General features: G+C 36.0%; 1 protein-coding gene across 1 annotated transcript; it reads right to left on the bottom strand.

Moving 5' to 3' along the window:
* Positions 1-1,180: 1,180 nt before the first annotated feature.
* LOC104212699 (phosphatidylinositol 4-kinase gamma 7-like) lies at positions 1,181-4,581 on the bottom strand. Its single transcript, XM_009762046.2, has 2 exons — positions 4,337-4,581; positions 1,181-3,725 (listed from the first exon to the last, which is right to left on the bottom strand). The coding sequence occupies exon 2, from the start codon at positions 3,424-3,426 to the stop codon at positions 1,504-1,506; it is 1,923 nt and encodes a 640-aa protein (XP_009760348.1). The 5' UTR covers positions 3,427-3,725; positions 4,337-4,581; the 3' UTR covers positions 1,181-1,503.
* Positions 4,582-14,675: the final 10,094 nt, after the last annotated feature.

Below are 14,675 nucleotides of genomic sequence, written 5' to 3' on the forward strand. Positions count from 1 at the left end.
GAAAGAACTTCAATTTTCTCTACATCTTCCTTGACGGACATCAAAACATTAAAATAAAAATAAAAATACGACTAGATAACACCCAAAAGCCCCCCCCCCCCCACACACACACACACCCACCACCACCAAACACCCACACACACCAAACTCCAATGAAAAACAAGAGGTTACATAGTACAAATCAAGCCCAATCAGAGATGAGGCTGACACGTTTTTGCTTTTATCCAATCTCATATAAATCCTTTATTTTTATTTTAACCTTTAATTTCCTTGTGCTTTTATTTTTTTTCCCTTTAATTTCCTTGTGCTCTCCGTCTAGTCAAAATTGAGCAGCAAAATAAATTTCTTGTGCTTTATTGGGTACCTTTTTATTTTTCATTCTGCTTCACGCATAAAATCACTTCTTGGTTGCTAAATAAAATGACCATTTTGATGTTGACTTGCACCAAACTTTTATGCTTATCGTTTTTATCTTGCTCTGTTTTGTAACATTCCAAATCTTTCTTATTCTGTTAACAAGAACAAAGATTAACGTATTAACAAACTAGCAACTTTACAACTATGTCCTTAGACCTTTACCCTAGTGATTCACAATCGATATCTTTGAAGAACGAAAATTACAACAATTCAGTGTAATCTTATAAGTGGAGATTGAGAAGGATAATATGTACGCGGGGACTGAAGAAGGTAATATATACGCCGACTTTACTCCTACATTCAGGAAAGCAAAGGCTGTTTCCGAAAGATCCTCGACTTAGAAATCAAGAATTGACAAGCTAATATCATTATGTTATTGTAGACCCTTTGGTCCACTATTGCTGTTTCTAATCTGGAAATTGGATCAAACAAACATGAATTTTCTTGACCACAAATATATTCTATCACTGTGATGTTAGTGTTTGAACTCTTCAATGCATATAAGGGTCAATTGGTCCTCAAAATGGGACCTACCTAGCACTTTTTGTAATCCACCTTTAGTAACAGTCCACCTGGGCAGCCATGGCAATTCGAGGAAGGACACAACACATGTAATAATTCGTACGTAATTAAATGAGAAAAGAACACTACATGACAATTTATACAAAAACTGGTAAAAAGGGTAAAATATAACGTTTGGTAGCAAACCTCAGTCCAGAAAATACAAGAGCAAACACAAAACATAAAAAGAACAAATCCAACATTTACATAACTTTTTTTATTGATCTTTTTTCAGATTTCATTCTACAAATTATTTATCTAACAGTCGCCGTGACAAAGTGAAAGGGAAAAAAAATGAAGACATCAAACGGAAACAACACCAATTCTACTCAGCACTTTCACTCAGGTGCCTCCAAAAATATTTACAGCATCTCCTATCAAAGCTACTGCCGCCCTATATAACTTCTTTAAGGGAGCATATCCATAAAACCAACCTAAGCTAGAAATCCTTCACTTCAAGCAGCCTGCAGGGAGTTATTTAGGTATTAACTCATCCTAGTAGTGAGATGTCGTAGTACCTTGATCTCAAAACTGGCAAGAAGTCCCAAGCCTTTGTATCTGCCTCTGACCAACGGTGACTGATTTGCGCTTGTCGAAAGCTGGGTACAGCAGTTCTTGGAACTTCTCTAGAAACAGACGCCATTCTTCCTCATTCATATCTGCTAGCTTCAAAAAGCTGGAACTCACAGGGAGCTGCTCATTCGCGCTCCTGTGGCCGGATGATGCTCTAGCTAGATTGCCATTTTCTGGCTTTGTTCCTGAAAAATTAGGATGCTTCTGCTTCTTGTCACCTAAACTAATATTCTTGAGGGACATTGATAGTTTTGACTCGGACACATTCTTTGCGGGGGCAGGAACATAGTTAAAGCTTGTGTCCTCCTCTTCACTCTCTTCTTCCTCAATGCTTTCGTCTAGCTTAAAGAGTTGAGTGCGGCCATTTCCTCCTCCAAATGGAAACTGAAATGGGTTCCTGGTCATGAAGTCTTCAGAGGCCATATTTGGACTAAAAGCATACCCTGCATCCTCGTAATCTATGTCAAATTGGAACTCCTCCTCATCAACTTCAGCCTTTGGAGATAAAATCTCTCTCTCAGCAATCATCCTTCTTGCCTCCAAACAAACTACTTCAAGCTCGCTGGGTTCCTCCTCCCCACGACGAAACTCCCTGCTCATCATCTCACCAATCTCTGCAAGGCAGAGCCCATAAGCAGCAGCTTCCTTGAGGAAAATGGTGGACAGGACCAAGACACGAAGGCAAGCTTCGCGAATCATAGGGAGCTCACTTTTCAGCATCTCAGAGTCACGAACAGGATCGAGTTTCTCTATGTACTCGAGTTCATCCTCTGAAAAAGGAATAGATGCCTGAGGCCAATGAATCCACTCAAAATATGGGTCTTCCAACGTTTCTGGTAGACAGAGGCCATGATCAATGGGAATTAACTCTACTTGACCAAACCTCCCAACACCATCAAGCTTCCTAACTAAAAGATTTCCTGCATGCCTATCTGTGTTAAAAATCCTGATGTCTAATATCCCAATCCGATGAACAGCAGCAACGGGGAAGCTTGAGGTTCCATGGTCGCTGGCATCAAAATCATGAGGGATGAATTGTTGAAAAGATGCAATCTTGCTGACGAGTTTCTTCTTGCTATGAGGCTTGTCTCCATTAACACCATCATTGACATTAAAAATAGAATGAGTGATTTTCACCAATGCAGTGGCCGGCACATTAGCAAAATGATCATAGTCTAGAAGGTATGCAGCAACCTCCCTAAACCCTGTTTCTCCAACTCGAACTGAACGCTTTAAGCCTGGCTGTCCAAGAGCTTTGCCAACAAAGCCTTTAGGATTGTTTGGGGCAAATGGTTCTTCATCTGTTGGCTTGACAATAGCAACACTCTCCCCTCTGATGTTTCTAAAGAAGTACCCCCCTCCAAGTCCACTATGGACGGGAAGTGGCTCAACTCCATTCTTGATAGCCTTCACAATCTCCTTGACAAGTAGTCTTGTCTTGGCAAAGACACAAGAGTTCCCCAATATCTCAATAGGGCCACTCTGATCTCTCTGTTGGACATCCCTCCCAGTAGGTGAAAGACACGGAGTCGATGAACTTCTATGCATAAAATTCCTCGTCAGCAGTAGAGGAGAATCATTCCGAACAGAACTAAGGTCGTTCTTCAACACCACATCACCAAATGTCAAAGAACTCTCCTCAGTTGGGACATTGAGGGCAATCTGCAACCTCCTCTTCACAGTATGAGCGTTGTCACTACGGTCCAACTCCATCCCCAGTACACAACCAGTGTCAGTTTGCACAAAAACACGTCTCCTCCCAGTAGATTTCCCTTCCATCCTACTGTTTCCATGGTACTCTCCACCACCAAGAGGACTCTTGAATAGTGCCACAGCCATCTGGGTCTGAACAGGACTGTCCAAGTTAGGAGACATAAAAGGACGAGAAAAACCGTCCTAAGTCACAACCAGCAAAAAGAGATGGCGGAAGAAAAGAGCTTCCCCAACACTCAACTCAGAAGCCGATTGTAGGCAAAAAACCAAATGATTCAATCCACAAAAGATCATCAATCAGCAAAAGAGGAATCAAACCCAACCCCCAAAGTTGTTACCACCGAACACAAGAACACTATCAATCACTCGCACGTCAAACAACCAACAGCGAATGATCAAGATCCCAAATGTTACATCGAAAGAGCCATCTGATGACCCGGATTATAGCAGTGAACCACAATCTGTGAACACACACAAAACTTAATAAATTTAGCACTTAATCAAGAATTGCAATAAAACAAAACTAATTAGCCATTGAAAACCAATACATCACACTAAACAGATCTTTGCCAAGATCTTCAAGAATCGGAATTAACACTAAAACCTACGTTTCCTTGATACTTAAGAGTTATAGCTAAAAAAACTCGTAAACCTATATTTCACAATCAATGCAAAGCTATAAATTACTTATAAAACTGAAAATCGCTTTATACACGTGTTTACACAATAAAATCTGTAGAATCTAATTAATTACTCAGCAGTATCACACTCGAAACTCTCATTTTTATCCAATAACATAAACTCTTAATCTCGCAATAACTTACATAGTTACATTTAACTCGAAACTCTCATTTTCATTCAATTACTAAAAAATAATACCGAAAAAGAAAAAAAAACTAAAATAATCTTTAAAAACCAATAATTCCGCTGAAAATCACTATTCTTTCGTCCTCTCAAACAAATTTAAATAAAACTGACAAGTGAATAACGAATCAAAGAACAACAAACACATAACAAAAAGAAATACAATCTACAAAAAAATTGAATGAATGAAGTTGATTAGACTACTCACCAGACGGCCAGATCTGAGAGATCGCGCCTCTGTTTGTCTCTCTTTTTACGGCAACCAGTACACCGCCTTTCTTTCTCTTCACCACCGGAGTAAGAAGATATCAATACAGAGATGTAAACCGTCTGATTGAGAGAAATACGATTCAACGGCTACGATTTGATTTCTCTCAGTTTGAAGCCACCAAAAACCCTTTTCTTCTTCTTTTGCTCTGCTCCTGTGTGGCTTATGCTTCCTTCTCTTTTGACGAATCTCTCTCTCTCCTTTTATATATATATTCTCTGTCTTACATATTCTGTATCTATATATGATTTAATATTTTCTAATTTTTATTTTGGGGTATTTGCTCTTTTAGTACCTCAAGTATCAATACATTCTGTTTTGATTCATCTGGTTTACTTATTTACTATTACATAATTTAATTACGATAAAAATTTGTTTGTACTAGTTATTTGTATTAAACTAGATCAAACTGCTATAGCTAAGTGATTTAATAATACAACAATAAAGTCAGTGTAATATCACAAGTGAGATCTAGAGAGGATAGTGTATATGCAGACTTTACTCCTACCTTGTAAAAGTGGATAATATATTTTCAATAGATCTTTGAAAAAAAAAGCATAATCGCAGCAATGTTGAAAAGAAATACAATAATGAAGAATAAAAAAAACAATAACAAAATAAATAACAATAGCAAGATAAGAAGATAATTGCAGCGAAAAAACCAGCGGTGTTACTAGAAATCTGAGTATACAGCAATAACAACAAACTCGGTGTAAGGTCCGGAGAAAGTAAAATATAATATAAAAATACATATTAAATAAATATAATTAAAAATAAATAGTATATGTGCAAACACATGTTATATATTTATTAGTAATTTGATATAAACTCCTAGTTTTGATAAATTTTCATCTCTAATTACTTATACATTATGTTAAGTTTGAATTCATTACTCCATATATGAAGATAATATAGTTCTAAAATTAGTCGGTATAACATAGTTCTTATATAAATACATCAAAAACATATACTTTATTTAATTGAAGTTAAAATATAGGTGAAATTAGAATTTATCTGTAATTTAGGGGCCAAAATGCTATCATCTCTTTTTCTTTTCTCCTCAGAATGTTCGTTTAACTCTGGTTAAGTGGAAGTAACGTTTAGTGTGAACTATGGTTTGATCTCTCTAACTAGCCGTAGTTAAAGCGGCAGGCTTATTTATTCACGGAATGGTCTAGAAAGTTGAATCTTTAGCCGTTGGATTATAATGAACGGTGGGATCCTAAGCTCCAATGAATGAAGGTGAAGTGGAGGTAATAGATTGGAAGGTGACGTGGCGGGTCTAGCGAAAAGGGTAGTGACAAGTGACAAAACGAATCGGGTGGAGATTTTACCATTTCAACACCAGTGAGTTACTGAAATACCGGAAATGCCCTTTGTGAAAAGTTATGGGGGCCAGATATTTTCTTCATGGGTGGGGTCCCCTTTTTTATGTGGGTCCACCTTTTCACTTTAATCCAAATTTTACTTGATATAATCAATGTTTAGGTAGTTAAATGGAGTAGTCTATTGTTTGACTAAGAATCATAACCTCCTTTTAATATTTTAATCGTAAACTTTATGAATTACTAAATTTTTACGTGGTAAAACTTATTTGGTATAAAATAATACTACTAATATATTTGTTAGTTATAATTAAAAAAGACAAATTTATATGCAAACAATTATCATGCATATTTGAAGTAAATTCTTGTGCCAATCAAAATTTCTTACTTATAGCAATTTAAAAAGATTAATTAAAGATATTCAAGTAGAGATAGAAGTTGGAACATACTATTTTGCTCGTACAGTCTGTACCCAATATTTCAATCATTCTTTTCAAAAAGAGATTAGTACTTAAAACTATGGTTGTCCAGCGGGATAGGACGGGACGGGACGGGACGGCATTTAAGCGGGATGGTGGCGGGACGAGATGAAACGGGATGGAACAAACGGGACGAAACAATCGTCTCATCCCGTCCCGCTAACAAACGGGACGGGGCGGGACGAAACGGTCGTCACATCGTGTCCAGCTAACAAACGGGATGGGACGGGACGGGACGGGATGGGACGGGTTCGTGGGCCTTAAGTGTATTTTTTTTATAAAAAAAATGTCTAGTTTTTTGAAATTACTATGTTTTTAAAGTTTGCAACGGCTAGAGTTTTGACTTATTTAATAAACTTAAATGTTATTATGTTAAAACAAAAATTAGAAAACTAAGTAAATAATTATAAAAATATTAAAACAAAATATTTGTAATGAAATATTCTAGTAATTGTAAATTTATAATAGAGTTATAATTTATTTAATATAATTTCAAAGTATTAACTATTAAGTAACTCAGACAATTCATAAAAACAATTCAACGCTTAGAGTTTTTTATTTTATTAATGGAACTTTCAAATCTCAAATACAAATATAATTCTTTTGAAGAGCAACTAATCTACGCAGCCACCTTCTAGGAAGGGTTCTGTTTGAACTAGGCCTCTTAGTAGCTAATTACAAATTATCATACTAATATTTGTAAGCTTTTATATAGCTTCTTTGTAACTTATCAATAATATCTCTCGGACATTCTATTGGAATTGGCAATGTTGATTGATGTTCCAATCTCTGAATAATATGAAAATCTCTAGACTGTCCTCCGCTATTGCATGTCTATGATCTCTAATTTGAAATCTTGTCGCGCTAAAAGCACTCTCCGATGCTACTGATGATGCTTGAATAGCCAGGATATCTCCGGCCATTATTGAAAGTGTTGGAAAAGCCTTGCCACGCTCCCTCCACCATGATAAAAGTTGTTCCTTGTCTTTTTCGTCTTTAATACTTTCCAATCCTTGATTAAGATAAGAATCAAGTTCATCATCAATAGAGGAATCAAAACCTGTTATATCATCCATATATTCCCATAAAATTTCTGCTCTTTTTTGAAGTAGAAGGAGCAGTTTCACAACCTGTTGTATTCATAGATTTATATTTATCAAATATTGATCTAGCATAAGAATTATGCTAGCTTGGCAGTCTTCGAGAAATGGTTGTTCATTTTCTTGAATTGCTAAATTCTCATAAATTTTACGAACAAGTCCCTTTGCACCTCTTATTTTTAAAGATGGGTTAAGAAGAGTAGAAATTAAATAAACTTCGGGAACAGGCCGGTGTAACAGTAATTTTGAAATCATTTCATTAATGGCCGGTGCATAAGTTGTATTTGTTTTATACTTACCAAATACAACAGAAATTCCACAAATATACCATAACATTTATGTAACAGTAGGATAATATATACCAGAAAATTATTTTGTAGCATAATAAAAAATTTCTAAAAATTTAGTAAGCTCTTTGATCTCATCCCAATCAGAATCAACAATTTGATCAACGGGGATACCATTATGCATATTAAATACCTTTTGGATAGGTACCCGATAATCATAAGCAACTTTAAGCATTTCATAAGTAGAATTCCACCTAGTACAAACATCTTTTGGAGCTTCTCTAAATGGAAGGTTAGCACTAGCACATTGTTGAGCAAATTCACGAATTCTACTTTGTTTATGAGCCCGAAAAATATAGCCACAAGCATGTTGTATTTTATTGCAAGCATCAGAAAATAAATTAAGACCATCTTTTACAACCAAGTTAAAAATATGGCATGCACATCTAACATGAAAAATTGCTAGATTAATTGGACAAAGCCTAGATTTTAAGCTATTTGCTTCGGTTGTCTTCTTCCTCATTTTCTTCGTCCTCAAAAACAATATCATTGCCAAATTGTCTTTGTAAAGTTTCATGATCTAATTGTTCTCCGACATGAATACCATAAAATGTGGAGGGTTGGGAAATTGTAGTTTCATCAACATGAGTCATTTCATCAATATGTTTTCTAATTCTAGGTCTAGAAGAAGGGTTAGGATTAGGATTACTACTACTTTCACCTTTACTATTTTTTTTACTACTTTTTTTGAAAATGCCAGATACATTTTTAGGTGCCATAATTTAAATACGAAATTAAATTAAAAAAGCTAACACAAAAATTAAACACAAATTAAATACAAAACTATAACACGTAAAGTAAACACAACAATTAAGCACTAAAATGATACGCAAAAATTATATATTAAAATTAGGAGATGGAACGAGTGCACCGTGATTAAATATTGAAACTTGAAAAAATTGCCCTAGATTAATTGCTCCAAATACTTGACGAATTAATTTGAAGCTTGAAAGTTGCTCCAAAACATTTGCCCAAATACTTGAAAGTTATCACTTGATACTTAATAGTAACAAAATTGAGAGAATAATATAGATAGTTAGAATGTAAGAGATTTGAGAGAGAAGATTGATTTTTTGTGGGAAAAAATGGAGGAGAATGGGAGGTATTTATAGTAAAAAATAGGGCCAAAGTGTAATTTAATGAACTTAAGGGTTATATCAAAAGTTTGGGGGGTAGGGGGTGTTTTAGGGGGGTAGTGGCTGTTGGCAACAACTATTTTGCAATTTTAGCCGTTGCCCAATGGCTAGCTTTTTTTGAAAAAAAAATTGGTGGGACACGGGACGGGACGAAATGGTCGTCTCGTCCCATCCCGTGTCCCGTTTAACAATGGCCCATCCCATTTAACTTGGGGCGGGACGGGAGACGGGACGAGACGGCCCGTCCCGTTGGACAGCTTTACTTAAAACAATAATGAAAGGTCTCTTGAATGGGAGAAGGCAAATGTGAAAGAAAGGAGGAAATCTGTTGGGAATAAACCCCTACAAAAATAATATTCACGGTAATAAAAGCAAAATAATAACGTAGCACTTAGATACGGTAATTAACAAGAATAAAAGAGTAACAACGACACCAAGATATTTACGTGGAAAATCCTTTTGAATAAGGAAAAAAACCACGGCCCTGAGAAGAGCAATTGATATCACTATAGCAAGGAATTTTACACTTTGTAGGTCCGAGTAAAATACTCAAAAGACCACTACGACACTCAAAAGAAATAACCATCTTTTGATATTCTCACCTTACTACAATATCACTCACTCTCTATTTTTCTCACAGACTATTTTCTTATACCTTGTCTGTGAAACTCACTCTTTCTTTCTAACCCTCAGATATATTTTTCCTCTGAGATTGATGTGTCAAAAATGAGAGCTGAAGCTCTTCTTATATAGGCAGAACCTCGTCTATTACGCTTGACATTTTTCTTCAGCACACCTGCCATATTTGACAAATGTAGAAGGGAAACATGGGCTGCTAATCAAGGAAGAAAATATTCTTCCTTGATTTATGGGATGGACCCCACAAATATTTTATTCCTTGATTTATGAGATGGACCCCACAAACCTCCCCCTCTAGTCTCATTCAAACTTGTCCTTGGTACCACTTTGGTCAGCATATCCGAAGAATTCTCACTTGTATGGATCTTCTTTACCTGCATAGACTCATCCTCTATCATTTCTCGAATCCAATGATATCTCACGTCGATGTGCTTCGTCCTTGCATGATAAATGGTGTTTTTGCTCGGGACTATTGCACTTTGATTGTCACAATAGACGACATACTCCTTCTTATGCAATCCAAGCCCTTGAAGGAACCGTTTGAGTCATATCATCTCTTTGCAACTTCAGTAGGGACAATATACTCCACTTCAGTTGTAGAGAGTGTGACACACTTCTGCAACCTCGACTGCCATGATATAGCTCCCCCAGAAAATGTAAACAAATATCCAGTAGTGGATTTTCTGTTATCAATGTCACCCGCCATATCAGCATCTGTATAGCCCTTCAAGATTGGATCCGATACTCCAAAGTACAAACAATCTCCTGTGGTACCTCTTAGGTACCTAAGTATCCACTTGACTATTTCCCAATGTTCTTTTCCGGGATTTTCAAGAAACCTGCTGACAACACCAACTACGTGAGCAATATCAGGTCTAGGGCATACCATTGCATACATCAAACTTCCGACTGCTGAAGAATAAGGAACTCTAGCCATGTAACACCCCAAAATATTTTATAATATTTGCATTCTTGATTGGGCATTTTTATAACGAGGAAATATTTTACTTTGCACTTCCTAAATGTGAAATGATTAATATATGAAAATTTCTTACTTTAGGTTGTGTTAATATTGGCAATGAAGTTTCATGATGTTGCTATATGTAACACTTAATATTATTTTGACTAGTTGTTATTAAATATAATATATAATTAAGTTTTGGTTTCCAACCTTTTTTATTTATCTAAGAATATTTAGTAGTTGGCTAACCATTTTGTTTTTACTCTTCAAGACAAAGAAGAGTAGCTATCCATATCTCTCTTTCTATCTATCCCTCCTTCTCTCTATCTCTCTCCTCCGTAGAAACTTGAAAATTTGAAGTTTCATGAAAAAAACCATGGATTTCTACTAAATCAACAAGCAAATTTCGTTTTTGGTGAAGATTAAGTTGCTCCTCTTGGTAAGTTTCTAAACTCGTTTTTATACTAGACACCTACTAGACTTTTCTACATATCTTTTTGTACATAGCTCTGATTTAAGTGATTCAGGACTTTCTGGAAAGGTATTTCATACATCTATAACTCTTATGAAGGAAACAAAATCTAGTTTTGTTAGTATTTACCTGAAAAAGGATCAGAAAGTATAGGGCAGGTGCTGTCCAGATTTCCATTTTTAGAAATACTCCATGTACTGCTATTAGTAATTTTAGCATAACTCTTTGTTCAAAATTGATATGGAGGTGATTAAAGATTTTCTGAAACTGTAAGCCATAGATCTACAACTTTTGTGAAGACCAGAAAGTCTAGTTTGTCCGTGTAAATCTTCAAAACTGAGTCACACCTCGGAACAGTGATACTGTCCAGAATTTCTGTTTCAAACGTTTTTGGGTAATTTTCACCAATATCATATTTAGTTTGACTTGCTAAATCACTGAACTTATTTAGATATTTGATTATGTATTTAAGGTATATAAACCCTTGAAAAAAAAATCAAAGAGGAAGTGTTTGAGGAAGTGGACAGATTTGGTTTGTTTACAGCGTAGACGATTCGAACGTCCCCAAGTTGTGATTGAACTGTTTCGTGGTAAAACACCAAGGTTTGTGTATAAACTTGTACTCTTTTTGCTTGCTGGAATATGTTGAAATAACTTGATATTTCGTTTTTCTTGGCTTTAATTTATATTGTTATATTCGTACTATATCAAGTATTGTAAGATATTTGCTAAATCGCCCATTCGTACGGATTGTTTGATCATTTTGCATTCTTGTTGGGACTTTGTCCTTCTTGTGGCAATGACTTTGTCACTCATCTTGGCATGCCTCTTGATTCGGATCTTTTGCCATCTTGACTTTGGATTTGTAGTTCGTCTTGGATTATGGAACTTGTCCGTGTTAAGTACGAACTAGGAAGCCATTTTTAATATGGTTCTTGATTCTCTTGTCTATTGGGTTTTGACCCTACTTGATTTGGGGCTTCGGTCCATCTTGATATCTGATTATGCTTAGTGTGATGGCATGACGTACATATTGGGCGAAAAATGGATATTTGGTATACTCTCTTAAATTGATAGTATACACTTTCTAGACTCTTGAACATTGTTATTGATATTTGGAAACACTTCAAAGTTTGATATTGATATGTTTGATATATTTGTTCACTTGTTTTAAATTATGTTAAATTGAGCTAACTATGACTGAAAAGGGGAATTGGAGAATTTAATGACTCCAAGCCTAAAGTTTATACACCACTAAGCTTTATGCTTAGCGATAGTTGTTTTCTATCGTAGGAAATGTTCGGGATGAAATCTGAAGATGGCCAGGGTGAAGTAGTCTCTTTGGGAGAATTTATGGAGATCACATTTGCATATACACTTTGGTTTGCATAGTTTTGGGACATGTACATGATATACATGATATACAGGATATATATATATATATATATATATATATATATATATATATATATGTCACACTTATGTTATTTGGAGGCTTGTTGGATTTTAAAGACCAAAATCTTGTAGCTTGAATTTGTAACCTATTTTATTGTATTAGGGTGTTTTAATAACTCAAGTCTTGTAATATGCTGAATTTACACTTTCTCTTGTAAATATGTAGAAAAGGAGAAAACTAGTTTCCTTTATTTTTTATATATACCCGATAGTTTAAAATTTATGTACAATATAAACTTGCGGTGATTTTGAATGATTGTATAAATAAGTTAGGAAGTTGCTTTAATCTGTTAATATTTTGACATGTATTTCATTTAAAATAAAATTATGGTGTATTTTCAAAAAATATATATATATATTGCACTTTCAACCTTTTCGCATGGGCCTGCTTCCGCTGCTAAAATTATTCTAAATATTTTTATTAGTATCTCTTTCAATATTTTATAAGTAGAAAATTAGATTTGTTTTCCTAAGTGGTACCCTCACAAAGGGGTTGCTACAAGTCATGTTCCCTTTCTCCTCCAGTGTTATAGGACACATATTCTTGCTCAACTTTAGATGACCAGTAAGAGGTGTGCTCACTGGCTTAGCACTTTTCATGTTGAAGCGTTCCAGTACACGTTCAATGTACTTCTCCTAAGATAGCCACAACTTTCAGCTTGTTCGCTCTCGAACTACCTTCATCCCTAAAATTTGGTGTGTTGGCCCAAGTCCTTCATATCAAATGACTTGGACAGATCTCCCTTTAATTTTGCGATCAGCCCCTTGTCTTTTCCTACAATTAACATGTCATCCACATACAATAACAATATAATAAAGTTATTTTCAGAAAATCTTTTAAAGTATACACATGGATCAGAATAGGTCTTTAGGTATATTTGACTTTTCATGAATGAGTCAAACTTCATGTACCACTGTCTTGGTGTCTGCTTCAATCCATAAAGACTCTTATTCAATTTGCACACCATGTTTTTTTTTCCAGCTACTTCAAATCCTTCTGGTTGCTCCATATAAATCTCCTCTTCCAAATCTCCATGAAGAAATGCAGTTTTCACATCCAACTACTCCATTTCAAGATCTAGGCTAGCTGGTAAGCTCAAAATTGTTCGAATAGAAGTTATTTTGAAAACAGATGAGAAAATTTCGTCAAAATCAATACCTTTCTTCTGTTCGAAGCCTTTAACCACCAATCGAGCTTTGTATCTGACCAACTTGCCATTTCCATCCTTCTTGAGTTTAAAGACCCATTTGCATTTGAGTGGTCTTTTACCCTTTGGAAGTTCAACCAGCTTGTACGTGCCATTTTTCTGTAGAGATTCCATCTCTTCTTGCATGGCTTTCATCCACTGGTTCTTTTCTGTATGGGACAACACCTCCTTAAGACTTTCTGGCTCCCCCTCATCACTGACGAGGACATACTCTGTGGAAGGGTACCTGCATGACTCTACCCTTGGCCTCTCTGATCTCCTCAGATGTTGAGGTTGTTCTTCTTCCTGAGTGTGATGCTCCACTTCCTCGATACCTTCATCAAGTTGCTCCCCCTGCTCAATAACCTCACTAGGTTGTCCCCCTACTCGACAACCTCGTCGGTCGTACTTTCTACACTTGTGGGATTGTTAGAAGTAGAAGGAATAGTAACAAGGTTAGGAATTTTACCATTCTTCGCCTTTTCTGACATATCAGCGGCACTTCCAACTTTACTTTTTCCGAAGGCTACATCTCTGCTTCTAATGACCTTCTTCTTTACAGGATCCCACAACATGTACCCGAACTCTTTATCTTCATATCCGATAAATATGCAAAGAACAGATTTATCATCCAACTTTGTTCGCTGCTCTTTTGGTACATGTGCAAAAACTGTGCAACCGAACACCTTCAGATGCGAGTAGGACACCTCCTTATTGGTCCAAACTCTCTCTGGGATGTCAAACGCCAACGAAACTGATGGACTCCTATTGATTAGGTAACAGGTTGTCTGAACTGCTTCACCCCAGAATGACTTAGGCAGTTTAACCATTCTAAGCATGTTTCTCACCTTCTCCACAATGGTGCGGTTCATCCTCTCGGCTACGCCATTGTGTTGTGGGGTTCCAGGAACTGTCTTTTCATGTCTGATCCCATGACTTGAATAATACTCTTAAAATTCCCTTAAAGTGTACTCACCTCCATTGTCACTTCAGAGACGCTTTAGCTTTCGACACGTCTCCCTTTTTACTAGAGCATGAAAATTCTGGAAAACTTGAAACACGTGATCTTTGGTTTTCAAAATATAAACCCATAATTTTCGTGAAGCATCATCAATAAAAGTAACAAAATATTTGTTACCACCCATTGATTCAATTTTCATTGGGCCACAAACATTAGA

Source organism: Nicotiana sylvestris, chromosome 10, assembly GCF_000393655.2.
Source record: "Nicotiana sylvestris chromosome 10, ASM39365v2, whole genome shotgun sequence".
In the NCBI taxonomy this organism is placed as follows: domain Eukaryota; kingdom Viridiplantae; phylum Streptophyta; class Magnoliopsida; order Solanales; family Solanaceae; genus Nicotiana; species Nicotiana sylvestris.